This window comes from Penicillium longicatenatum, assembly GCF_028827895.1.
Source record: "Penicillium longicatenatum strain IBT 33135 chromosome Unknown contig_2_segment0_segment0, whole genome shotgun sequence".
NCBI classification, from domain to species: domain Eukaryota; kingdom Fungi; phylum Ascomycota; class Eurotiomycetes; order Eurotiales; family Aspergillaceae; genus Penicillium; species Penicillium longicatenatum.
In genome coordinates, this window is record NW_026643120.1 from 291,344 (window position 1) to 317,571 (window position 26,228).

Here is a 26,228-nt window from a genome sequence, read left to right on the forward strand (position 1 = left end):
ATTGCCATAGCTTAAGTCCAATTTTAGGGAGATGTGACTCACTTCACTCAAGAAACAGCAATTAACAGTTAAGTACACCAGGCAGATAGAAATATATGAACTAGAAAAACCTCTTCGCTACATCCTGCCCTGCCCTCAGCGCATACTCCACCAACTCGAACATGTTAAACCCACTCGCATAATATGTCCGTTGCTGTCCCTGGAGTCCCTCAAAAAGCTCATAGTATCCCTCACGCAGCTGTTTGGGGTCAAAATGCGGGAAGTACTCGTTCTCTTGGAATGCCAACACGTCCTCATCACTCACAGTCTCAGCAGACCCACCTGCATCTCTCGGGTCCTTGTTGAACACCGATAGGGTGCTCTTCAGTCGCTTGTACGCTTGGTCTCGCGTCAAATCTCCGCGATAAGGGCCCCATGACGATGTAATGGCAATATCAAGATCGTCGTGTAGCTTTGTGAACACCACAGGGTCTCCAGTTGCGTCGGGGGGAAGGCCTGGGTGGGCGCTTGCCGCACCAAAGGTCATGGCGCGGGGCGTGGAGAGGCGCACAGCGCCGGAATAAAAGCTGTGGGTACCCACTGGTGTGAAAACTTCCTGTTCCTCGTCGGATAGATCGAGGCCAGCACCTTGAAGTGAGGACAGCGTTGGCGGAAAGGCGAGCACTAGTGCCGCGCAGGGCTGAGTCTGGGGCGTGCTGTCGCTTGAGGTGTAATATGTGATTATGGGGGACTCGCCGGTACGATCTGTGAAATATACCGGGGTTACTAATTGTGTGTTTGTTTTGCGGGAGTCAATGGAGTACACTGACCAATATGCGAGATGGTTGTGTCCAGATGGATCTTTCCGGCGATGGATTTGTCGGCGAAGATTTGCAACGCTCGGTGGAAGTCTAGTACAGTTAGGACGACATGATGTGCTATAAGGTAGACAACCCACCTGCAATCTCGATCGTGCTGCCTTGTTGGACTTTGAGGAGCGTCATCAGTACCGACGGGGTCAGGTATTGCAGCATGTAAACCTGGGCAATTAGTACAGATTAAGCATTTATGGTTCCAGAGAGAAGCGTACAATCGGCACTTGACGATAGTCCCCATACCCGTACGCGACCATCGACTGCACAAAGGCTGCCTGCAGGGTCTGGTAGCCGTTGCGCGCCAGCCATTCAGCCGCTGGAACGGTCAGCTCGGGGGGAATGCCATGCTACATGTTGCAATCAGCCGCCATTTAGAGAAAGATACGATTCGATAATACTCACGGGATATCCCGGGGCGATGTTATAGAGAACAAAGTTCTTGTTCCACCAGCCGATGTATTTCCGCACTTCTTGCATGAAGAGTTGCGTGACCTGCGGGGGTAGAGTGGGTTTGGCCCAAATTGACCCGCTGGAGGCATTATACTGCCACTTCTCACCAGAGACAAAGGGGACAGAGGTCACTCCAGTCTTCAGCAGCAGTTTAATTGATTCCCGATATGTCGGGGGCGTGAAGATCAGCGCTCCAAGAGGACTGAAAGTGGAACTGTATTGGACTGTTAACGGGACTTTCCTCTCGAACTAAAAAGGTAGCACGTACTTTTCATAAACGGCTTGACATTTCCCTCCCACAGCTTTTTGCTTCTCAAAGGTCACCGTGCGGTATCCTTTGAGCTCCAATTCTGCGGCCGCACTGAGTCCCGCAGGGCCAGCTCCCACAATGCAGACGGGACGGTCGGCGTCACTGGCTAAGACGCAAACACCCAGAGCCAGAAGGGCAAATTTCATGAGCAACTTCATTTTCGAACGCATATGACCGATCGAAGGAATGAAGGCTCCGGCATTGAAGAAAAAGGACTCATGGTATCTTTTGCCCCCACCTGCCGAATACTACGGTATCCGGTATTCTGTATACTCATTGGCCAAACATTTGACTAGCCTCTTGACACCGACAGAGTCGCACGGGGAGAAAAAAGCACACCGGATCCTTGGTCCCACTGCATATGCATGCAGATGCATTGGTACGCACATGGCTCATCCGCCACGTGTGGAGCCCGCCCCGGAGCCTCGCCCGGTTTCTTAGATCGCTTACGATGATCCATATTACCGTTAATATGTATGTAGGTGAATGTTTCTAGCAACCTTCCTTTTCCGAATACGAGATTAGTGATAGGCGTCTCACCTGATGGGCCCTAGTGTTGACCGAACAACGCCTCAATCGGTACATTTTCCACCTATGCCTAGCAGGGATTCCAGTACCGCTGAATTTGATGGGTTCCAAGGTTATGCTTACCTACCAAATATCCCCGTGGATCTATCCCGTTTGGAGGTTACATCTGCAATACAGTAATTTAATTTTCTGCCAGTTGAAATTATAAAACTCCCGAGAGTTCGTGACCCGCAGCGGGCCGTTGCTGACGCGGATCTCGTTAGTCGCGGAGCCTGGCCCTGCTCTGACTCCACTAAGGAGCCTGGCTCTACAACAGCAAGGAGTCTCCTGCGTATATTCAATTCTGTGGCGTGGCCTCATCTCTTTCTGCCAAGCGCCAAGGCAATGTGACTTACCGTACAGACAAATTCCCGCACACTTAGCCCCACTTATTTTACAATGTACAGTGTTTCTGCCGGTAGAACTAATTATACACGCAAATCAAGTTGGTTGCATATGGATAGTGGCCCTTCCTATAATGAGGATATGGCATAAGTAGGGTTTTCGATGTGACCACCTGAGGTCAATCACGCCATCCTTCATTATCGTTACTATCTTTGGTGCTGGCTGTCAGCTTAGTGAGGATGTATGAGCAAGGCCTAGGTATGTATTGGCAATGTAAATACTTGTGTCCATGAGATAAGGCTGGAGCAACGTGAACTACGAAATTTTCGGGCGGGAAGATACACATGGGATGCAATGACCCCAGCCCTAACTCCAAAATTTAGAAACAGAGATGTGATTTTGGGATATCGGTGCCTTGGTGGGCTGAGCGATATAAAGGCTGGCGCTTTCTGGTTCCACACATCTCAACCGGGTATTTTTAGAGAAAGGCCAAGGTGGACTTCATCTAGTCATAGAATCATTGAATCAATAATCTTTTCTGTCTTTCTACCTCCCCTTTTCAACCAAATTATTCTAGCAACATGGCAGCCGCTAGCCAGGAAGACCCAGGTCCCAGGCATATAGACCTCTACGGCAATGTCTACGACGTGCCCGAATTTACCATGAAACAGATCCATGCCGCTATTCCGGCTCATTGCTTTCGTCCATCCACCACTCGAGGCCTGGGATATGTAGCCCGGGACTTTACCCTGCTAGGTAGTCTGGCCTGGGTTACGTACACCCTTACACCTATGATCCCAAGCATTTTCATCCGTACGATGGTATACACCCTCTATACCGTGATTTCCGGGATGATCATGACGGGAATCTGGATTCTCGCCCACGAATGCGGCCACGGGGCCTTTTCCCCCTCAAAAAAAGTCAACAATCTCGTCGGCTTTGTCTTGCATTCGTCCCTACTAGTTCCATACTACAGCTGGAAGATCAGCCACTCTCACCATCACAAAGCCACGGGCGACCTACAGCGGGATACCGTTTATGTTCCGCACAGTCGGGAGTATGTCTTGATATACCTCTACCGTGCTATTCAGAATATTGGACTTGTTTGCTAATGCTGAATCAACGCAGATATCTCATCAAATCCACCTTTGGCCAAGACGCCAATTCGCACAGCTTTACTGAGCTGACTGAAGACGCCCCCATCGTCACACTTTGGCACTGCCTTCTTTTCCAGATCCTTGGCTGGCCCCTATACATGCTAGACAATCTGAGCGGGCAAAAGGGTGCCTCCGGATTTCCCCAGCACAGTCATTATTGGTTTGGCACGGACAGCGCATTGTACAAGGAGTCGGAGCTGCTCTCCGTCTTCCTGAGTGATCTCGGCGTGGCCACCACGTGTGTTGGACTCTTTCTCGCGGTGAAGTTATTCTCCGTGTGGACGATTCTCGTCTTCTATGGCATTCCGTATCTGTGGTTGAACCAGTGGGTTGGTATGTTCATTACCTCTCAGCGCCATCCTCCTTTCGTTCCCCCCTTATGATCTATTCAAATTAACCACAAGCTAATTTATTAAACGCATTGGAACAATATAGTCGTCATCACCTACCTACAACACACAGATCCCACCCTTCCCCACTTCACCCACACGTCTTGGACTTTTGCCCGTGGCGCCTCTGCAACGATCGACCGCAGCTTCTGTATGGGGCCATTCGATGTCGACAAGCACCTCTTCCACGGCATCGTTGGCACCCACGTCCTGCACCACCTCTGCTCCTCAATTCCCTTCTATCATGCCTATGAGGCAACTGATGCGGTGCGCACTGTCATGGGCAGGCATTACCGCGAGGATCGGAATACGCCGCTGATGAGAGCATTGTTTCGCAACGTGAGGGATTGTCAGTTTGTAGAGGAGAGTGAGGGGGTTGAAGGGAGTGGGGTTTTCTTCTTTCGGAATCTCCATGGACGCGGTGTCAAGCCTAGGGATGTGGGGTTGGGGGAAATGATGAGTATCTGGGAGGGGCATTTGCCGGTCTCTTGGGATTTGAATACTAGGGAGAGGAAGGAGATGGGGAGAGACCGATGGAATTGGAGGGATTTGATGAAGTTTGTTTGGTGAATCGTTAATTAGATTTGTTGTCCTGTTGTTTTTCTCATGCGGGTCCAACATTCTGTTGGTAGGTTATATGGTACATATGTCATGGATTTTCAGAGATGAATATAGAGGAAATTTTGGAGCTGAATATTTCAATGGTACTACAACCAGGTACCCTTCATATTCATGGATGATTGAGTGCGAACGCAAAACCCATCCCCTCCACCAGCCGCGCATACATGAAGTAGAGCCCAACGGGTTGAGAGAAGATGAGACGGCCAATGTACTTCCTCCCTGCACTATAGTTTCGCAAACGCGTACCTCGAATCCATGGGGGACATGACTTGTATTCCACCATAGATTTAACATCACAAGGAAAACGGACTTAAACATGACAAAACACTAGTGGACCGAGTTAGAGAAGAATCACCAGAACTACTTGCCTTCCTCTGCATCCCCCTCCTTCTCCTCATCCCTAAAATTTTGCTTTCCTGCCAATCCCCCACTGATAACATCATCTCTACCCACCACTAAACTAACCATGAACCCCACAACAGACAACCCCATCATGACATACCACATAGTCGCCAAACTATCTGCATAAACCCCCCGATAAGCCTCCTGCACCGCTTCGGGAAACTTCCGAATGACTGCATACGCTGTCTCCGCCACATTGCTCTCCACAATTAACTCATGGGGTATGCGTCCAGCTACCACAGCAGAATTAACCTCCTTGCTCCACTGATTCTGAAAGATGACGCCCCCTAGCCCTACACCAAAAGCTGTCCCCATACTACGCGCAAAGACCTGTATGGACGTTGCGATGCCAATATCATCGCCATGTTGACAGGCCTGCACGGCGAAGATGGGCGTTGGAAAGAGGAGGCCGCCGCCTAGCGAGACGAGGACGCGGGGGCCGTAAAGCATGGCTTTGCTGGAGTCAGGGTGCATTGTTACCTATAAATTTTATATTAGCATTAGGATTGATACTTTCTTTGCTAGGACGGTCTTTGTTTGGGAGAAGGCGCGAGGAAACAGGAGGCGAGGAGGTGCATACGTTTGACCCCATTCCGGCTGCAAGAAGAGCCCATCCCACCACGATGATATACTTAAAGTGCTGGGTGCGTTTGACGACCATACTAGCTACGAGGCCTGCGGGGGCGGAGTAGGCGATGCAGGTCATTGTCTCGAGGGAGGCGTGGAGGACGGAATGTTGGAGAGCGCCGAGGAACTGTTATATTAGTTAGCCTTGTAGATTTCAAAATGATTGGGATGGAGATGGAGATGGGGAGGGGGATGAAGAAGAAGACATACGAAGACAATCATATAATAAGTCACACACCAAAACACCAACCCGTGCAGAAAGCTCGTCATGAACCCGACAATCGCAGAGCGATCGTTAAATATGCGCAATGGCATTGTGGGCCTCTTCGATACCCGCCACTGCGTAAGAATAAAAACACAAAAGAGAATCGCTCCAAGTACCAACGGAGCCAGGACGGCGGCCGAGTTCCACGGATGCGAAACACCCCCCGACGTCAATCCAACTAGAAACAGCGTCGACGCGCAAGTGAACACACCCAGTCCCACCCAGTCCAGCATCCCCAGCTTCTTGACAAATGACGACGTATCATTCTGCAACTGCAACGCATACAGCAATCCCACTATACAAATCACACAAACGGGGATATTGATGTAGAAGATCCACCGCCAGGTCGTCCTCTCCCCAATCGCACCCCCAATCGGGATCCCGATGTCCGTTCCTAGTGACCACGCGAACGCTGCGATGGCCATGTAGAGACCGCGCTCGCTCATGGTCGAGATGTCAGACAGGATGACCTGTACCAGCTGAATCATGCCTCCTGCACCAATGCCCTGAACCACGCGCGCGCCAATCAGCCACGTGATAGTTTGCGCTGTAGCGCAGAGGATGCTGCCGAAAAGGAAGATGGAGAGCGCAATGAGGATGGGCCACTTGCGACCGAAGATCTCGCTGGTCGTGCCATAGAGCGGGATCATGACTGTTTGCGACAGGAGAAAGGACGTTCCCACCCAGAAGGACTCGACACTGCTGCTTTGCAAATCTTTCGCGATGGCTTCGAGTGCGGAGCCAACTATCACGGCATCCATGGAGCCGACGACCGTTACAAGAGCCAGGAAGAAGACGGTGAGTTTGAACTTGAGAGATTTGGGCTGCGGCTTCTCGTTTCCATCTTGAGAGGCGGTTGATGTATCTAGTTGGCCTTCTTCGTCTTCTTTCCCTTTTGACAGGAAAGTTGTCGTTGGGCCTTTGCTGCTCATTGTGGGGTGCTCGGCGCTGGGGAATATGGAAGTCATGAGAGACAGTTGTTTGAAAATAGAGGCAGAGGGCTAGTGGTTGGTAGGTGACAACTAATGTAGGTAGAATGTAAATTTTGCGAAGATTTCGCTATAAGCCCACTCGAGGTATGAAATGACCGAGTATTCTACGTCTCCTTGTTCTTTCTGCCTTTAGTCTTTTTGCTATAGTGATCCATCGCTGGCCCCACCATCCTCTCCCACCATTACCTCCCTGTCTGCGAGGCTGCTTCTGTATTCAAACGTAAGCTGGCACTTCGAAGCTAGTAACTGGGCCTCGTCACCGGATGCCCCTCTAATCTAGGGCTTACGGGTAATACTGATACAAGCAGAATTTTCACTCATCTGCCGCCATGAACAAGTACCATCTCCGTTGCAGCCTTGGTGTCTTGGCATCTGACAAGGATGGCTGATCTGACTCTCGGAAATTTTACACTCGATAGATAGTACTCCGTAAGTCAAGCCGGCTACGAAAAGTGAATCCTGCGTGGTGGTGATCTTGTGACTTAATTTGGAAACAACGAGGGGCCAATCTGTTGGAGGGGATGAAATCCAAAATTAACAGCTAACCAGCAGCCACTTTGCTCTGGAATTGGCTCATCACTCATCGTTCCTCCCGAGAGTGGATGATGATTGGGTAAATTTTGCTGAAAGAATGGATTTGACACGGATCTGAGGAACTACGTCGCTTCGAGGTCCCCTTTTGTTCCTTTTTCTATTTTATTTATTTATTTTTATTTTATTTTATTTTCCTCTTCCACTGTGCCACCAAGGCCTCATGCTTGGCGGGTGAGATAATCGATGCCCATTCCAAAGTGCATTAATATGGCATTGAAATGCCGGCAGCATGGCAAACTTGTTAGCCCGCTACACTTTACCCTTCTGGGTATTTTGTTGTGTCTTTCAATGGGGTCTCCCGTTGTCCGGCTAAACCCTATCTACCCGCTCCAAATTCAATCGCATTTTCTCTTATGTAAGAACTTCGCCGCAATAAAGAAAAGAATCACTATGCTTGTACCAAAATAGCCATCAAACATGGCAGGATTTGAGACAATTCTTTTCGTAAACATTTCTTATGGAGCCTGATTCATCGCATCTCTAGGGCCAAGACATTCCTAACAAAAATTATTACACTTTGGAGGTAGTCTGTTGAAAACAATCTAACGACTATGACAAAGACCTCTCCCTTTGTCGTGTAGCAGGCAACAAAAACTCCATGTTTCCTCTACTATAATCAATTCTTAACGGAGTCAGTCTATTCGCTATACAAACTCTATAACATGTATACTCGGAAGACATCCGTAAAGTGATTGGACCGGGCTGAATGCAGGACAATACGGATACAGGGCGGTATAAAGGGCGGTGACTTGAATACTGAGCCCTGGGCCCCACTTCGGCCCGAAAAGGATCGGGGCTCTGAGAGCCTCGCCAAAGTGGACCTGATGGCCCGAGCTAGTTGCTGACGCCGCGCCGGAGACGATGGACGTAAGGCATCGGCATTTTTTGGGCTGACCCCAAAATTTTGGGGTCAAACCCACTCTTAGCACATCCGTTCCTGCGTAATTTTTGCCATTAGGTAAATATATGCAATGGGGGAAGTAAGATGCGACGATTTCACTGCTGTCCATTATTGCGAGGCTGAATCGAGACCGGCGAGAGAAGGGCTTGGTGCGGCCGACCTAGGGTTCATAAGACAAAGAACTCGGCAAGCCCAACAGAGCAATTGGTACTGCTGGTACTATGACAAACACGTACTAGTCACTCCTGTTGTATCCCAACAGATTCATCCATCCATGACAGCGCTCGCCCGACTCTCCCTGCTCCGCCAACACCTCGATCCTTCTGTTCAGCAAGACAACTCCTTCCCCGAGTGGATTCCTCCACTGTCTAGTACAGCGATCGAGAACCTAGATCAGCACACATTAGCGATGGGAAAACCACTGCCTCCTCTCCCGAAAGAGCGACTACCACTACCCCACCGCCTAAATTGTTTCATACAACTCTGGCTGCTCAAATGCCTCGCCAGTGTCTACTTCCTCTACCTACGCCTATTCAATCCTCCCAAGCCAGGCACCCAACCAACCCTTATTAAGCGCTATGCCTGCCGCCCAACCCTGGAAACTCGCATCTTCTACCCGCGCTCCTACAACCCCGGCCAGCGCGAGCTACTTCCACTCTACCTGAACATCCACGGCGGTGGCTTCGTACTGTGCGACGCCACCGTCGACGACCCCTTTTGCAGTTCTTGGGCCAACCGCACCGGAATGCTAGTCGTCAGCCTCAACTACCGAAAGGCGCCGCACCATCCATTTCCAACGGCCAGCTTTGACGTTGCCGAGGTAGCCAAGTGTGTGCTAGCAGATGAATCCCTCCCAATTGACCACTCGCGCATCGCCATCGGCGGCTTCAGTGCAGGTGGCAACCTTGCGCTGTCTGCCTCGCAATTCCCCGGTCTGAAAGGCCTGATCAAAGCCGCCGTGATATACTACCCCATCGTGGATTTCGGCCACCCGCCCAATGAAAAGCTAGATTCGAGACCTTACAAAGGGGGCCCGAAGGATAACCTAGAAAAGACTTCCTGGTGGATAGACTGGGGGTATGTGAGTGTAGGGCAGAATCGGAGGGACCCACTACTCAGTCCGTTGTACGCGAAGGAGGGTGAGCTACCGCCGTGGATTTATATGATTGGGGCGCAGTGGGATATGCTCCGGTTAGAGACACAGCAGATGATTCACGAATTAGCCGGGTTGGAGAATAGAGTCGGGATTGAGCAGGAGGAGGACTTTGAGGTGGGCAGGTATAAGTGGACGTTGGCGAAGGGGTGTCCGCATGGGTTTACGCATGAGTCGCCAGGACGAAAGAAGGTTGGAAGCAGTAGGAGGAAGAGAGAGGAGGTTTCGCAAAGGATTTATGAGGAGGCGCATGATTGGTTGAAAAAGTCCCAAGTTCTATCTTAACCTGGGGATTTAGAAGACTTTGCTTTTACGGAATTTTTCTGGTTTTATTGCACGTACATAGGTAATGGAGTAGTTTTTTGAAGGGAGGTCAAGCGGCATACATAGTTAGAAGGGCATAGGAATAGATTGGTATATAGGTGGTGTCTCCCATAACGTATTTGTATCAGCGTGTGATATCGATGACCAGGAATTCTTTTTATCCACCAACTAGACCATTGTAACGTGCACTCTATGATAATAATGCCTCAGAGTCTGTGATATCAAGCGTTGGAGCCTGAGCATGTAAAATCCTAGAACTGAGACCAGTTCAATTCAGTTGCATGTTTTATTTTACTTGGAATATTGAGCATAGAGGGGAAAAGAATCAAATTGATGATAGATTCGTGATACAGGAAGGAAGCGCATCAACTCGGTCTCTCGCTAGACATCACGGCTCCCCCAAAGACAACCTGGAGGCTTCGAATTATTTAAGCTTGAAGTCCAGACTCCTTTCTCCTTCCTGGATCTAAATTAGTTGCTCCAGTCCCACTCCCATGCAATCTGCCGGACCATCTCAATATCACTACATTTCCATTTGTGAATCATATCCATGGCATTCCCGTCCAGTGGCACTTTCGCCGTTTTTGCGGCCTTCAGCAACATCATTGACAATTTCACCTTGGCCCATGCCTTCATGAGCCCGTGCTGATCATTCAGATCACCGAGGTCCTCTCCAAGCAACAAAGCACATGATACTTTATCCTCATTCTTAACCTCCTTCAGAATTGGCGCAAAGACATCGATCTTGATGGGCAATACTGGATCTGCAGCGTATTTGGAGATCAACTTGGTAACACCCGAAATGAGTTCATGTATGCCCAAGCTGGACAGCTCTGGCTTCGATGGTGGCCACGGAAGCAATTGAACCTCATACTCAAATGCAGCTGGGAGAGTCACAGGATAAGCGGTCAAATCAGGCGACCATCCTTCTTTCCGGACCTTTTCGGTAGCATCGACGATACCAATCATGAGTTTCCTGACAAAGGCTTGACGGCTGGGAGGCCGACCAGCTTGCCTCAAATTCTTCAAGGCTTCCAAGGTGTAGCCAGGTTGAATGCTATATGTCCTCAAAAAGTCGTTGTACACGAGTGGCGACCTGCTGAAGACTTCGACGCGGGAAATATAGTCCTCAAGCAGAGTCTCATCCAAAATGGCTGTTGGTTGCTTATTACCTCTCACAAATAGGAATCGATTTACATATGTGAGAGGACGTTCATGGCGCTGGGACTCAAGAAGGGCGTGAAGATGGCCTCGCACATTGTCGGTCTTTAATATCAGATCCGTGGACAACTCAAATGCTTCAGCGATTCTATTGAAAGCATGGCGGTGCAAATATACGAACTCGCGACTGCGGCAATACTGCAAATAGGTGGCAGGGACATAGCATGCCCAGTTTTGGAAAACCAACTCGACGAGATTGAAACAGAAAGGACCGATGTCTGAGTCGGCCAAACCGAGATCTGACAGTGAGAGGCTGAGCCGTGCGAGTAAGATGGTCATCCATCTGGTATGTTGGCGGATAGACTCTGTCAGCAAAGGCAAAACCACCTTTTCAACATAATCCGAGTGTAGTTCATTTGGAACTCCACAAACCGCATCTTTGACAAATAAATCCAGGAGTGGATGCTCAGAGAGTGTGGGAGGCAGTGGGCCGCCAACTTCCGCTGCGTGCCAGTCATCATCGGTGACCGTGTCCCTTTCACTAGGCCCTGCAGCAGACGAAGAAATTGTGGACAATATTTGAAACAAATGAGTACTGGTGTCCCGACTGACCAGTTTGAGCAGAGATTTGACTATCTCCACACGAATGTCAAGATGATTTCTGGTGTTGAACAGGCTCTCGAGGAGGTGCACTCGAGTAGCTGGCGCAACGAAGTCCGCACTGGAAAGACTCTCCGCGAGCATCTTCACTGTCGTGACCTTCATTAACGGTTTCTGTGGACCATCACTCGATGCTTGCGGCATTTTTACCATATCACCCGCATAAACGACAAGGCTTTGAATTATGCCGCTGGCCTGATTTGGGGTAAGACATCTTCCGAGCTTCACGAGGCTTATCTTTCGATGGCTCGAGGAGTCGTTGGGAAATTCCATCCATAATCTTGGCGCCACATCGAGCACAAGTTGAGGCTGGGTGCCCTTCAATAGTAGGTCGATCAACTCCAGTGTACAATGGAGAACCTTTGGATAATTGAAAGCGTTCGGCGATGCTTTCAGCGTGTCGAGCAACGAGCAGATAATGTCCCGCAATATTTGAGCAGGTATATGCTTGGTATTTCTCTTCAAAGCATCAAGTGCTTCATTCATGGAATTTTGAACCCCAGCTTTGGTCACTCGGGTGATAAACTTGTCAGCCAGATATGTCGGTCCATAGCGAGGGTATTCGCTATCAGGAAATTCTGCCTGAAAGAGTCGGGAATTATGGTTGAAGGTGTTCAGATAAAGAAGAGCCGACAAGATCACCGCTTCCCGGTTGTCGTACATCGAAGTTTTTCTTGTGTTAGTCGATGATGATTCTGTCAGCCAGATCGCTATAGGGTTGGGTCCTGGTCTAGAATTGAGATCACTTGTGAGGACATAATCATCCACACCTCGCCACTTTGTGCTATGAATTCGAGCATTGAGAACCATGCTCGGTATTACTTTTGGTCTTTTTGTGTCAATCGAAGGCTTGCAGGCTTCCACGGCATCCTCAAAGCCCTCTAAGGGATCCCATTCTATCGCATGCAATCCAATTGGAACATTCGATATCAATGGGAAAGGGGTTGTGACATGAGGCTGTACAATGTTGATTGCCCCAGATGGATTGAATTGTCTGTCCCTGTGATAATCATTTTCAAGAATAGAGACCAGCCATTCTTGGAAAAGCTCAAGCTGCAATGGATGTGTCTGCAAAACTGACGAATAATACTCCCAGATACGTCTGATCCAATCTTCTTTGGCGTTTTGTTCGCCGCGAAAAATCATAGCATGAATTGCAAATTGCAAATCGTCCACAAACTCGTTGATTTCCTCGAAGTTTTGGGGCAATGAGGCAACGACGATATCTCGTGGGCTAAACAGAAGTTCATGGCACCTCGAAGATAAAAAAGGTGCTTCTTCGGGTCTTTTCATTGCATGGTAAAGCCATTCTTTATCCGGCACCAAGGATTGGAGTGGAAGACCACGAGGCCAACCAGGCCCTAATAGCAAGACATCTGGCTTCCTGCAAGCCCGTAAATGTGCCCAAAGGTCATCACGTGCCTTTCCAAGTTGGTCCATAAATGCAAGCTCGACCCGGCTAGGGCAATTAGGGCATCCGAAATACCGGACCAAACCAGCGGAGCCGCTCCAGGAGAAAGCTTTCCCGCCTTCCAGATTTCCTTCACGTTCGTATTCGATCAGAATGGGTATTAAAGAGTCAACCAAGATTTCAATTAACTCAGACTCAGTTGCTAAGCAGTCGAGGGTATAGATTTTAACTGCATTTATCCTCTGACGGAGAATATCAGTGAACATGGAATCGACCCCGTATATCGACGACGCTGAATTCGAAGCCCAAGGCTCGCGAAGGAGAAGCGTCATGCTTTCAAGCAGACCCTTCAGAGCCAGATGCGCCTTATTTATCTCAGCTCGGAGGTTCAATTCCGATGCAGGCTTTGCGGGTCGCGTATCGGCACCACATGAGAGGACTTGACGGGCCTCCCAAAAAATGGTGGTCAGGATCTGAGAAAAGATGTTCTGGAGAATGTCATCGATAGTTAATAATCTGAATTGCTGCACCGACGATGGTACGCACCTGGTCTCGTAAGAACCGTTTACACCAATCCACCAAGTCGCAAAAAATGTCCAGACACTTTGTTGCTGAGGCAAGTTTTATAGCTGCCTTTGTCCAACGTAACCGCTTGTCGGGCTCTCGACCACGTGTTGCTCGTAGCTTCATCTCCGCAAGAGCTATATGCTGTTAGGCCATTCGTTTGCGTTCAGATATAATTCGGGATTCTGATACCTTTGTGAGTGACTGGAAAATCGTCAGCCCCTTTAGCAGTTGAGCATTCCCAACCAACCCAAAGTAAGCATTGCGACTTCCAGTCGATTGCCCAAGAGTTCCGCTCTACTAAGTCTTCCGGTATGAACATGTCGCAATCTTGGATATGCAGTGATCGATGAAAAAGCGCCTTCGAGTCGGGACTAGGCAACATGCACAAAAGATGGTACGACCAGACCGGGAAGATCTTCCGTTCTTCTTCTGACGGAGGCCACACCGTGAGATCGACGTTAAGAGTGGGTAAATGCTTGCAAAGTAGCTGAAGAAGCTCGAGTCTTCCGTCAATGTGCACACATGTGAGTAGCAGACTTAAATGGCGATTAAGCTCTGTCGAACCCACCTGCAGGGAGAATTGGACGTCTCTGACTGGCAAGACTTGCTCTATTAGACAACGTTCTAATGCTAATTGGTTGGTAGCCCTGGGTCGGGAAGGAGATGAGGTTCCGGCAGCTTTCATGGCTGCATGAAATGGTTTTTCATATCCGGATCTGCCGAACCGAGCCACCGACCAGCACCGAACGACTTCCCTTGGAAGATTCTGGGTAAACCAATAAGAAGAATCCGCAACTCGGCACATTTCCAAGCTGAGGTTTATGATAGGCAAGATAGCATCAAATGGCAGTTTTCGACGAACCGCCAGGTTCAAAAGCAGCCCAATCCATCGACGGATCAAGGGCCCACGTGTCTGTAGATTAGGCTCGTTTGCTTTGATTTGCGATAGCATATCCACACCAAATGTCAGGCCAGGGTCATTGCCGATGTAAATTTCCGTGGAATGAATCCGCACGTATGTTTCATTTGATTCCAGTAAGATCTCAGCACAAGTGTCCAAGATATGCCGGCGCACAGGGGTTGGTACCTCGACAGCACCAATCGCAATCTGCCGCAAGAGTTGAGGGTGAGTGCGACCGAGATGACGGCAGAAGGTCTGAGAGCTGATAATCCCAGACCTCAAAGCTTCTGTTGCCTTTCCAGCACTGCAGTGTGCATACAACGGAGCCACATATCGCGAAAGCGATCTCGTGATCCAGACTTCTGATGCGTCGATAAGAGTCATGAGTTCATCAAAATATGCCTCTAGCAATCCACTGATTGAGTGATGGCTAGAATGCGAAATGGCTTTAACGAATAAATGTACTTCGGCTAGAGGGAGTCCATCGAGAATATCCTTGATTCCCTGGGCCCCTCCAAGTAGACCCCACCCTCGTACTTGCTGTAAGGGTTTACCGAAGAACTGCCGGACAATTTTGATACCTGCTTTACGGACTCCGGCAGATGTTTGGTCACGTAATGCAGCCGAAAGAAAATGCGGCGAATATCGCCAGGCGAGAGTTAACCATATTTGATAGACAGAACATGTCACTGCCTCGGCGTGCGTCTGATAAAGAATTTGCTTATTGATGGAGTCGAGATTTTCTTGCGAAATGTCATCCATGAGCATAGCTTGCAGATGCTTAGCGAGAGACGTCGGGCAGACGAGCAACCTCTGGGGCTGCAATTGCACGTGGATCTTCATATTTGGTATGCCTCTTTCTCACAACATGGGTGTTATGATTGGGATGGGATGTAGAGGATTGGGAAGGCGGAATAGATTGGGAGATTTAAGAGAAAGCATGAGTGGGGCAAACATGAGACTCTGAGTCAATTCCCCACAACCACAACACGGGGTCCCGATGGGGAAAGGGTGGTGTGAATCTTGTACCTTGGCAAAAGATGAAAGCCCGGAATGAACATGGATTAAGGATATGATCAGATTCCAGTGAAGCTGCAGCCTATTGTCATGTCTCTCCATTCCTCGACCGTCACGTGCTACATGGCTTCGGATATTATTTTATTTCTATTTTTCCTAATACTGGAGACTACCCAAGTGCATAGGCCAGGTAGGACATCGTTCAATGTCAAGATATTGGTCGAATCTACCTACTCATATTCGCAGATAGCTGTCATATCCATAAGTAAAGATTTATCTTCGCAACTTGTTCGTATCCGCGAAGCTACGGACTCTAGATCCTGATATATCACTTCCCAACTCTTATTGAGAAAGCGTTTCGAGAATAAATTCTGACAAATAAAGAAATCAAAAAAAGGAAACTCCAACGGTAAGTGTGCCTTAGTACTTGTAGAGAGAAGCAGTCATGAGCATGCACGCGATTCATGCATGTCGTCACTTTCGGATCGGCGCACGGTGGGGCTTGGGGCAGAGAGAAAGTACACAGCAGGGGCCGGGTAAAGCCACGCCGCAATCAACCATCCCCGGGTCCTCCAACCCTGAAAAAAAAAAAAAAAAAAAAAAAAAAAAAACATATCCGCTAATTGTCAGTCTATTGCCTGAAACAACAGCGAGGTGTAGCGATGTGGAATACTGTAGAGCGGAAAAGGCGAAACTGATATACAGTCATGTCTCCTATGGTAAAAACGAGGAGATTAGCCCTCTCACACCATTATTTCAAAACGCGGGGGGCATGACCTAAGTTATTACGGATCGGATCTACTCATTGTGCATGCCGGGCATTGACTCATATCTCAAAGCTAAGGGTGCCTCATTAACGCGTGAGATGGTTTGGCAACAACCCAATTTTTCGCCAGGTGGGGGCGGATTAGTACTCAGCAGATAGGACTGGTAATTTTTTGACAAAATTGGGTGTGACTCGGCAGGTTTGTCTTTCTAAAGAAGACAGTTTATCCTCTGACTGAGAAACAATCTCATACACTCGGCATACATGCTTAGCGAATCATTTCTTGAACAGGTGGTAGTAACAGGCTGGCCGCCGGACTCCGTAGTGCCCTGAGCCCCAAGCTACAAATTACATCCTAGTGGGCCTCCAAGAGGCACCTAAACCGATATCTCGCGATTAAGACCTGGAAAACTAGCGTAAACTAGTCAGGTGATTCTGACTGGACAGGGGCAGATGCCCATTGTGAACTTCACTTGCTTTCCTTTCTTTCGCCACGAACCGTCTTTTCAATTGAGCTTTATTTTTGCTCAAACCCCAGGAAATGGGCTCTCCTAACACTTCTGGGCACGATGGCCTTGCCTCCTCTTCTGCCGGCATCGATCTGGTCAATTTGGGCACATTGACCGCCACGGGGAAAGATGCTCCCACCAATCCGACCGTGCATAATGTCGAGGAAGATTTTGAAAATCCCACGCGGCCTAAAGGTGTCAGATTCGCGATTCTTTTTATTTCAATTCTCGCTGGAGATTTCTTTGTTGGATACGTACGCTATATGATGAATACCCCTCACGACTTCCCACTATCCATCGGCCTGTTTACTGACGACCCATCTTTGGATTGTCTCATAAATAGGACTCAAGCTGCGTAGCTACACTGACTTCAGTGATCTCAGACGAATTTGGCACTTTGAACAAGATAGGATGGTATGGGACCTCATAGTAAGTCGAGTAATTTTGTTCACTCTCGATCTAGCCCTCGACTTACTGTTAATTCATATGGACCCTTAGTCTACTGGCATTTTGCTCCACTGTCCTTATTTACGGACAGATATATTCTTTCTACTCTATGAAGGTTGCCTATATGCTATCATTCTTCGTGTTCGTTATTGGTTCGTCAGTGGCTGCCTCGGCTGCCACTTCAACCGCATTCATCGTTGGCCGTGCTCTGAGTGGTTTAGGATCAGCTGGTGTTTTCGCCGGCAGCAGTATGTAAGTCTATCTCTATTACCATATGCTCCTCAATTACTTCCTCCAGCTAAATTGCAGTTAACTTCAAAGCATCGTCGCAAATACGACCTCGCTTAAACATCGGCCGATCTATACTGCCATGTCTGGTGGAATGGAGTGCATTGCGTTGGCATTTGGCCCAGTAATCAGCGGTGCAGTGGCCCGCCATTCGGAGTGGAGAATCAGCTTCTACATCATAATTCCCGTGGGCGTTGCGGTCATTCTTTCAGTGTTCTTTTTCGTTCACAACATCCAACGCCCGGAGCACATCGACCTACCCAACAAAGAAAAGTTGAAACGGCTCGACATGATGGGAGTTGCCACTTTTCTCCCATTGGCGATATCTGTTATCCTTGCTCTAGAGTGGGCTGGAACAGAATACACATGGACTGACTGGAGGATCATTCTTCTTTGGGCACTGGCTGGCACTCTCTTGCTAATATTCCTCGGGGTGGAATACCGAGTAGGAGAAGATAGCATGTTCCCTTTGAAGCTATTGTGTCAGCGATCGGTCGCCTTCGGCGCTATGTTCACATTTTGTAACTCTGCAGCCCTTTTCGTCACAGCCTACTATGTGAGTATCTTTCCTTTTTCCCTGAAAAACTGCCAGACAACAGCTTGAACCTCTCAATGACCAAGAGAATAACAAAAATCGAAAATGAAGCTCCCTATCTATTTTCAAGCAATCCGCAGCGCCACCACCTTTGAATCGGGACTTATGTACCTCCCCACTGCAATCCCTTTCGCCCTCGCTATTCTCGCTGCGGGACCCATAACCACACTGATCGGTTACTATACCCCAGTGATGGTCATTGGAGCTGTCTTCATGGCTATTGCCACAGGCCTCTACACCACATTCTCCCCGACTACCCCACCTTCTGAGTGGATCTCATATCAAATCCTATATGGAATTGGTGTTGGTTTAGCATTCCAACAGCCTTACACCGCCGTTCAGACAGTTCTTCCAGATTCCGCCGTCGCTACTGCATTAGTAGTCCTGAGTTTCACTCAAGAAATTGGTGGCATTGTAGCGCTCTCCATCGCGCAAAACATGTTCACGAATCGACTGATACGGAATCTGGCCAAGCAGGCGCCAGGTCTGGACCCACGAACTGTCTTGAAGAATGGCGCTTTGGGAATCCAAAACCTTGTATCAGCTGAGTATGCGGCGGGTGTGAAGACCGCATACAATGATGCTATAGTTGACGTATATTATTTGGCATTGGCCTTGACTTGCTTGACCGTCGTTGGGGCTGTTTTCATTGAGTGGAGGTCCGTCAAGGAAGACGCAGTGAAGGAGAATGATAAGAAAGAGGCAGCAAAGGGAACAGAGCAGGCACTCGAAGCACTTACTCTACCCGGTAAACAAGCTACCTAAGAAGGATGCATATAATCCGTAATTCGAGTCAGCTTCTCCAACTAGCTTTGGACTCTCCCAAATTTTGAGGTTTCTTTTCTGGAAGACTAATTATATGAGAATATACCGATTTCTAAATACTATCAACCCACAGTATGTTTACATTAAGCATGCCGAATGTGCTTTATTGCGACGATGGACCTCGGGACTACCCGATGTGGGATAGCGTATTTAGGCCTAGCTAAACGTGCCCCCCACTTCCCAAATTTTCGCTCTCAGCTGCGAAAGTAGTGGGGACTTTTGAAACAATTTCCTTGAAACTCATGCAAGCACATCACAGGAAGCCGCATACAATGCATTGTCTTGCTTTGCAAATTAAATGCCATTTTTTACACTAAAAATACCAACATGATTCGATATATAGTCGCGGAGGTAGATACGTGAAGTCAAATGGCCCTCGAAAATTGCCCCATGACTTATGTGGTGTACTCAAGAAATACAAGTGATTCCATGTACCACCTGCAATGGCAGTATCGTGTGAAACATGTGCTGATGGACACTCCCAATAATATGCATATTAAGGGGCTCGCTGCAATTACATCGTGTTTCAGCGTTGTGTAAGAAGGCGGCAATACCATGCAATTGATTGGCGGTGGCGCGGGCACATCCATACGCCGGAGAGAAGCACAGCATTTCCCTACATCGCCCCCATTGGCGGACTGAGCTCCACTCCACGTGAGCTAAACTACGAATGAGATACTAATGCACGCTTGTACTGTTCCCGGCACAATTGACCCCGGGACCTTGTATCCACCATCCGCCTTCAGTGGGGATCAAAATGTACACAAACCAACCGTAGCTTGGTGTGATAAGCCCCTCATGCCAGGGTCCGTTCCTGCAATCTGCGAGTGCACTAACCAGACTAAGCTTGCTCCGTGAGGGTTCGGCACACCGTCCAAATCAGCTCCGATGAAGATCTCCGAGATTCCCACCTGCGACCGGGACTTCCGCGACCAGAGACTTGTTCTCTGTTCAACCTCAAGGCGAAAGTTGTCATGCGTGACTGGCCTCCCCGTGACTTGTACGGAGCTCAGCAAACTGCACTGCTCTGGAGCTCTCCGCATTCGCTAGATCCTCGAAATGATTCACATATCTTGCTAGCTTTAACCACGCATCACAACCGATCATGGTTTTATCCTCCACCCAGCTGCGCTGGGGACGAATACTGGTCATCCCGCTTGGGATGCTTGTCCTCCTTTGTCAATTCTGGCCTCTCAAGTCTAGTCAGCTATCGATTACACGATCACAACGGGACTGGGCCTTGGATGGCATACACTCGATCGAAAACCAAACCCTAGGTGTAAGTATTGGCTTTTGTTAGTACCAACAACGATTTCAAGCTGATCAAAACATAGTTTGGAAAAGTCTTTGCTATCAATTTGCCCAATCGACCGGACAAGCGCGACAATATCGTCCTGGGATCGTCGGTCTGCAATTTCCAAGTCGAATTTGTTGATGGCGTAGTGCCGGACGTGGTCCCCCCGAAAGCATATCCATACGTATGGGTCAATTCTCACGATTTTGCGAATTGCTTGCTGATTATTTTCTAGAACTGGAATCCAGACCACAGTGCGAGCGAATATGCTGCTCGCCGAGCTCATTTAGATGGAATACGACGGTATGCACTACTCTACGCTTTTTGCGCCAAGGACTTGAGTCCTAACTTTACACAGAATCGTCGAACAAGGCCTAGGTAGCGGACTTATTGTCGAAGATGACGCAGATTGGGATTTGAATATCAAAACTCAGCTCCAAAGTTTCGCACTCGCAGTCCGGGGACTCCAGGGCACAAGAAACACCAAAACATCGTCACCATACGGTGATGACTGGGATATTCTCTGGCTCGGGCACTGTGGATTGGAATGCAAGACAAATCTCCCATATTATGAGAGCGAAGATGACCTCACTGTCCTCGAGCCTCGTCATTTCCTCCCATATTGGCGCGACCCGCCCGCAATCGAACGGTCCGACCACTCCCGAATGGTCTGCACTGCCCAGGACGCCGTCTGTACCAGTTTCTACGCCGTGAGCTATCACGGTGCACAAAAGCTTCTCGCCGCTTTGTCCGTCAATCCATCCGGCCTCGCGGAGGAGATTGAAATCGGCTCACAGATTGACGTGGCAGTGGGTCGCATGTGTGGACATGGGTATTTGCGGTGCTTTGCACCATATCCGGCCATCACGGGTGTCTTCCGTTCCGCCGGAGCGGCAGAGAAAGGCTCGGATATTCACCAGGAGGGAGCAGGTGATACTGTTGGCTTTGCTAGCTGGGGAATGCTGTACAGCACCATGTTGAATGTGCAGCGAATTCTCCGAGGACAGCCTGTCAAGGCCACATGGGGTGACGTTGAAAAGCCGATCATGGTTCCAGAAAACATCTTAGTACGGGAAGGAAAGCTGTACAAGAAAACTGAGAACGGGCCACAGACCATTGAATCCGTGGCTGTGGATGAGCAATATCGAAGAACTGTACATTTATACTGATAGAGTAATTGGTCCACGAGAAATAGGATGTTTCATAATTTCAAATCGTTGTCAGACGATGCGGCAACTGGGAATCCAACTTCTGGTCCGATTGATGAAGAGAGAGAGAGGGGTGGGGAGGTAGTGATATCCTCATTGAGGGTCTGTGCTCCCTCTTATCACGACAATTACAAGGCCTGCTTGACCGTCGTGTGAACCTTGATGCAGTAATTCCAGGTCTCCTAAGCGCTCTGCTGCGTTTCGACTTCATGCAGTCTGCTTAGCATCCAGCTGCTTTGTATCGATGGACCTCCATCTTGCTTCTAAAAAGCCCAAGTCATCAACATTCTCCTCCTGAGATCGCCTCTGTCGCTCCTCTCCTATTCAAACTCGCAGCAATGAATATTCTTGCTAGCGCATGGAACAGCAAACATAACATCGATATAATAGAAAATCGTCCCGTGCTGGAAATTCGAGCAGTTCAGAGCTGGTCTGGGCCATTACTTTCTCTGCACCGTACAGATAGGCAAACTCGTTATAATACAGCAGAAGCATGAATGGAACTGATTATCTGCAAGGCACCGATATGGGATAGTACGAAATGAAATCAACCATATTAATCAGGTTATTTACTTACAAGTAAGATGGAACCATGGAAACCAGCGTGCAGATGTCGAGTTCTGCGGGATAAACATGTTTTTCGCTCCTTGAGATTCGTAACGTCCACCAGCTAAATTTGTTCAAATTAATGTGCTCACATTCAGTTACCCCACTGTTATGGAAGCTTCTGGGTCCCTGATTGGCCGCCTTGTAAGGCTGATGCGTGGAGGTTCTGGTAATGTGGAGCATGAAGTGGATTGCACTTTGACGAAAATACCCGCATAGGAGGACCTTGGGTGCTTGCCGCACTGCCGAGCTTTCATCACACAGGCACGAGTATTGATAAGTACCGGCCTTGGCAAATACTTTTTGAACTATCTTTCCAATGATACCTTCCGCCCAAGGATCCAGAAAGAAAGTGAGCAGGGAGAATATTTCTTCGACAGAATGAAGTCCATCTCCGGCCACATCATATGTGCCACGATTGCCTTCGGGCTTCTCGGTTCTGCAAAAGGTTTAGATGAAGGTCTCATTGCTGATACAGTAGATCTTCCCTCGTTCATTCGTGAGTATGGACTCCATGCATCTGACCTGAGCGCGGCCGAAAAGGCAAACCGATTGTCCAACATCACTTCCATGGTTCACCTCGGCAGTTTACCGGGAGCAGTCCTAGCTTACTTCTTCAGCGCTTGGATGGGACCGCTATGGACAATGCGAGAGATGTGCTTCCTTTGGATAATTGGCGTCATCGTCGTCCTTACGTCAGACGGGGGATATGGTCAGCTCATTGCCGGTCGCTTCATCTCTGGCATGGGTATCGGCCAGACAGGCATTGTCGGTCCCATATACCTTGCTGAAGTGGCACCAACGTCCCGCCGCGGTCTCTTGGTTGGTATATACGCTTCATCAGAGTATATTGGGATTTTGATCGGAGTGAGTCAAAACCTACGCTCAACCCGAAGTACCCAATCGCTGATATCACTTAATTGCAATGATTTAGTATTTTGCTGGCTATGGTGCCTCACTTCATTTGTCAAATACAAGCTCTGAGCAATGGATCCTTCCTCAATCCAGCCAGATAATGATGGCTGTTGTTTTGCTCTTATTCTCTCTGGGTTGCTTGGAAAGCCCCCGGTATCTGTGCGAGACAGAACGCCAAGGCCAGGCTGCCCAGGCTCTAGGGCGATTACGACAAATGCCTGATGACAGCCCAAGTATCTTAGAAGAACTGAACTCGATCCTCAATGAACTAAGTACCAAGCAGACTGACAAGAAGCAATGGATATCACTAGAGCCATGGAAGCTGCTTTTCAAGAAGCGTGCTAACCTTTTCAAGCTGGCTTTCCTGCTATCTGCCCAGGTTCTCAGTCAATGGTCGGGTACAAATGCTATTACAAGTGAGCCGAAATATTAAACTCCTTTGCTGGTACGAATAAAGCTGATTGAGGCGTAGCTTATGCTCCTAAATTCTTCTCATTGCTCGGTGTCACTGGGCAATCAGAGAAGCTTTTGAAGACAGCGATTTTTGGGGCTGTAAAATTTGCTGCTGCCATCCTGTGTGCACTTCTTTTTCTTGATCGCATTGGGCGTAAACGCTGCCTTATATCTGGAATCACTCTACAGCTTTTAGCTCTTCTTTACGTTGCACTTTTCCTTACGGCATCATCGTCTTCGGGAACAAAAGCAAATTCATCGGATATGCACAGGGCGGAGATAGCTGCTATTGCATCCATCTATGTGACAGGAGTCGGATATGCTTTTGGTTGGAATTCTATCCAGTACTTGATCAACACTGAGATCCTTCCAACATCTATCCGCGCGCTTGGTACAAGCATTCTGATGTTGATTCACTTTGCCATCCGGTTCGCCCTTGTCAAGGTAAGGAGCTTGGATATGTCCTTTGATCTTCCTAGTACCCAATTAGAACAGCTTGCTGATCATTCTAGGCTCTCCCGTCGATGATGTTGGAAGATGCGCTACAACCAAAAGGCACATTTTGGTTCTTCTTCACAGTCGCTTTCCTGGGTTTGATATGGGCAGTGTTTTTGCTACCGGAGACGTCGCGGAAGGACCTGAAAGAAACTAGTGAGATGATCTCCTAGGTCAAATTTGAATTGTCTTTTAGGCCTCAAAACCTCTACCGCTGCGACTATCCTTTCCACAATACCAGACAACCCTGCCCCCAAGGTCGACCGAGCAACAAGATGGTTTTCAAGCCCGACCCATTCATTTATGTGTAATTACAGTGCTTATCTTGAACATGATAGAATTCAATTTACAAACATGGCTACGCTATAAATCTTCCATAACTTCTTCAGCCTTGACCTGGGGTTAGTCAGTACCAAATTCAACGGCAGCATATCGGGATATCACGGCGGTCTTTCCCACAGCATTAGGACCTGGCAAAGGAGTATTGCCAATGATGACCAGGTCCACAACAAACGGAAGCGACTAGGCAGCCATGAAATTGCCAATCAAGTATTAGTATGCAAAGACCATCAGATAGGGTCAGTCCTGTTCAGGAAGGGGTCCATCTCGGAGTGACGGCACGCTTGCAATAATACGTTAGCTGACGAGCCGGCCCCACCCCGAAAGCTTGTTCCACAGGGCAAGCGATGTGATTGGCAAAAAGAGTTCAGCCCTACGAAATCTGCTCACCAAGCTTGTTTTCCTAGTCGAATTCTCCATCTCACGCATGCCGCGCACGTCCGCAGCTGGTAAAGTCAAATCCGCCGATGTCTAGAAAGTGTCTCGACCTCTGTACCTCTGTCAATGAGATAGCCCCATGGAGAGAAATGTCCCTGAATCAGGCTACAACGTGACGAACAAGGTACTTTCGGTCATCGTACCCGTAGTCAGTTTATTTTTATTTTATTATTCCCGCGTTGTTTTTGTGGGCCCCGTTTTCTGCGTCGTTGTGTCCCAATATAGCGGGAACTACTAAGTACAATTTGATATCAAACACTTACTCTTGTATTGCCTTGATTGGACTCTCTTTGATTAACTGGCCTTCTGGGATGCTTGGGAGAAGCCTGCATGGTTTTTGGGAGAACCATTCCTTCAAAAATACTCTCAAGAGCGCTTCCTCAGGTGGACCATGGAGCTTTCATTGCTTTAATATCCGTCGTATTCCAAGTCTTCCGTCAGACCATTTGATGAAGCTTAAGAGCCTTGGGTATTTCAAAGTCATGGCGGCAATCGCGATACTAAACTATGCAAAGAGTGAGCTCGGGGTAGATGCAGTGCTTATATTCTGTGGAAAAATAATGGGGCCGGGGGGAAACGAAGAAGAACATCCGCAGCGCTAGAATCTTATAGAAGGCCAGGGTCAGATATCATGGATAAATAGAGTTGCAGGTTTTGAGGGGGGAGAACTAGCGTCTCGTTTATGCACTACCTTGGATGAGCGAAGATCTGACAGTTTATGGGGTGAGTGATCCAATCATTCACGTGCCTCTTTTGACGACTCTTTCTCCACGCCTGGTGATAGCAAGCGATATCCGCGCGTTTGTGTTGCTTCACCCAATTTTCTTCCTTGTTTGGGTCTCACATTATCTCGAAAAGTGATCAAATGAGAAAATATGCAATGCCAAAAGTTCAAAATAAGATTCAGTATCCTTATGAGCTGATCCTTGAGTCATTAGAGCTACATGCTACTTTCTGGGGCCCATAAATTCCTCTTGATGCTCTATAGATGTCTGAATATCACTGTTATCCTTGTGATGTGGACGTTGTCTCGAAGAGGTCTGTCGAATGACGAACACCTCGTGTTCTTGGCTTTTTCATGCACATGATTGCACTCATCGTATCGCTCATGCTCAATGAATTGCTCAGTCAGGCATAAATGGCCCACGTCAATCTTTAAATTCACAATGAGGTTGTGTTTCACCGTTCCAGAAATGAAATGATAACACAGTTGTATCTTACGTCGCAGCCTCAAGCCAATCGGTGTAACTCCGGCACGTGATCGGGGTATTCCGCGAACACCATCTCGAAGGATTACTCACGGAATGATTTCATATTGAAGGAATTTTCTATGCAAGGATTAGGGACTAATGTGGATTCCACATATAAGGATGATTTTCATG

At 48.4% G+C, this 26,228-nt stretch overlaps 8 protein-coding genes across 8 annotated transcripts; 5 read left to right on the forward strand and 3 right to left on the reverse strand.

Moving 5' to 3' along the window:
• Positions 1-100: 100 nt before the first annotated feature.
• On the reverse strand, positions 101-1,772 carry N7484_002629 (uncharacterized protein; the record flags this gene model as incomplete). The annotated part of the gene is made up of 6 exons (XM_057113049.1): positions 101-744; positions 810-890; positions 938-1,019; positions 1,070-1,201; positions 1,257-1,518; positions 1,573-1,772. The coding sequence occupies 6 exons, from the start codon at positions 1,770-1,772 to the stop codon at positions 101-103; spliced, it is 1,401 nt and encodes a 466-aa protein (XP_056973189.1).
• Positions 1,773-3,107: 1,335 nt separating this feature from the next.
• On the forward strand, positions 3,108-4,642 carry N7484_002630 (uncharacterized protein; the record flags this gene model as incomplete). Its single annotated transcript, XM_057113050.1, has 3 exons — positions 3,108-3,583; positions 3,655-4,016; positions 4,119-4,642. 3 exons carry the CDS (start codon positions 3,108-3,110, stop codon positions 4,640-4,642), a joined length of 1,362 nt encoding a protein of 453 aa, XP_056973190.1.
• Positions 4,643-5,053: 411 nt separating this feature from the next.
• Positions 5,054-6,955, reverse strand: N7484_002631 (uncharacterized protein; the record flags this gene model as incomplete). The annotated part of the gene is made up of 3 exons (XM_057113051.1): positions 5,054-5,575; positions 5,676-5,849; positions 5,933-6,955. The coding sequence occupies 3 exons, from the start codon at positions 6,953-6,955 to the stop codon at positions 5,054-5,056; spliced, it is 1,719 nt and encodes a 572-aa protein (XP_056973191.1).
• A 1,793-nt stretch (positions 6,956-8,748) lies between these two features.
• On the forward strand, positions 8,749-9,912 carry N7484_002632 (Alpha/beta hydrolase fold-3; the record flags this gene model as incomplete). Its single annotated transcript, XM_057113052.1, has 1 exon — positions 8,749-9,912. The coding sequence occupies one exon, from the start codon at positions 8,749-8,751 to the stop codon at positions 9,910-9,912; it is 1,164 nt and encodes a 387-aa protein (XP_056973192.1).
• A 510-nt stretch (positions 9,913-10,422) lies between these two features.
• On the reverse strand, positions 10,423-15,494 carry N7484_002633 (uncharacterized protein; the record flags this gene model as incomplete). The annotated part of the gene is made up of 2 exons (XM_057113053.1): positions 10,423-13,656; positions 14,613-15,494. 2 exons carry the CDS (start codon positions 15,492-15,494, stop codon positions 10,423-10,425), a joined length of 4,116 nt encoding a protein of 1,371 aa, XP_056973193.1.
• A 1,481-nt stretch (positions 15,495-16,975) lies between these two features.
• On the forward strand, positions 16,976-19,038 carry N7484_002634 (uncharacterized protein; the record flags this gene model as incomplete). Its single annotated transcript, XM_057113054.1, has 5 exons — positions 16,976-17,273; positions 17,318-17,372; positions 17,442-17,642; positions 17,712-18,234; positions 18,325-19,038. The coding sequence occupies 5 exons, from the start codon at positions 16,976-16,978 to the stop codon at positions 19,036-19,038; spliced, it is 1,791 nt and encodes a 596-aa protein (XP_056973194.1).
• A 1,165-nt stretch (positions 19,039-20,203) lies between these two features.
• Positions 20,204-21,561, forward strand: N7484_002635 (uncharacterized protein; the record flags this gene model as incomplete). The annotated part of the gene is made up of 4 exons (XM_057113055.1): positions 20,204-20,377; positions 20,433-20,576; positions 20,628-20,695; positions 20,751-21,561. The coding sequence occupies 4 exons, from the start codon at positions 20,204-20,206 to the stop codon at positions 21,559-21,561; spliced, it is 1,197 nt and encodes a 398-aa protein (XP_056973195.1).
• Positions 21,562-22,587: 1,026 nt separating this feature from the next.
• N7484_002636 (general substrate transporter) lies at positions 22,588-24,242 on the forward strand (the record flags this gene model as incomplete). The annotated part of the gene is made up of 4 exons (XM_057113056.1): positions 22,588-23,073; positions 23,141-23,537; positions 23,594-24,018; positions 24,087-24,242. 4 exons carry the CDS (start codon positions 22,588-22,590, stop codon positions 24,240-24,242), a joined length of 1,464 nt encoding a protein of 487 aa, XP_056973196.1.
• Between the last annotated feature and the right edge of the window lie 1,986 nt (positions 24,243-26,228).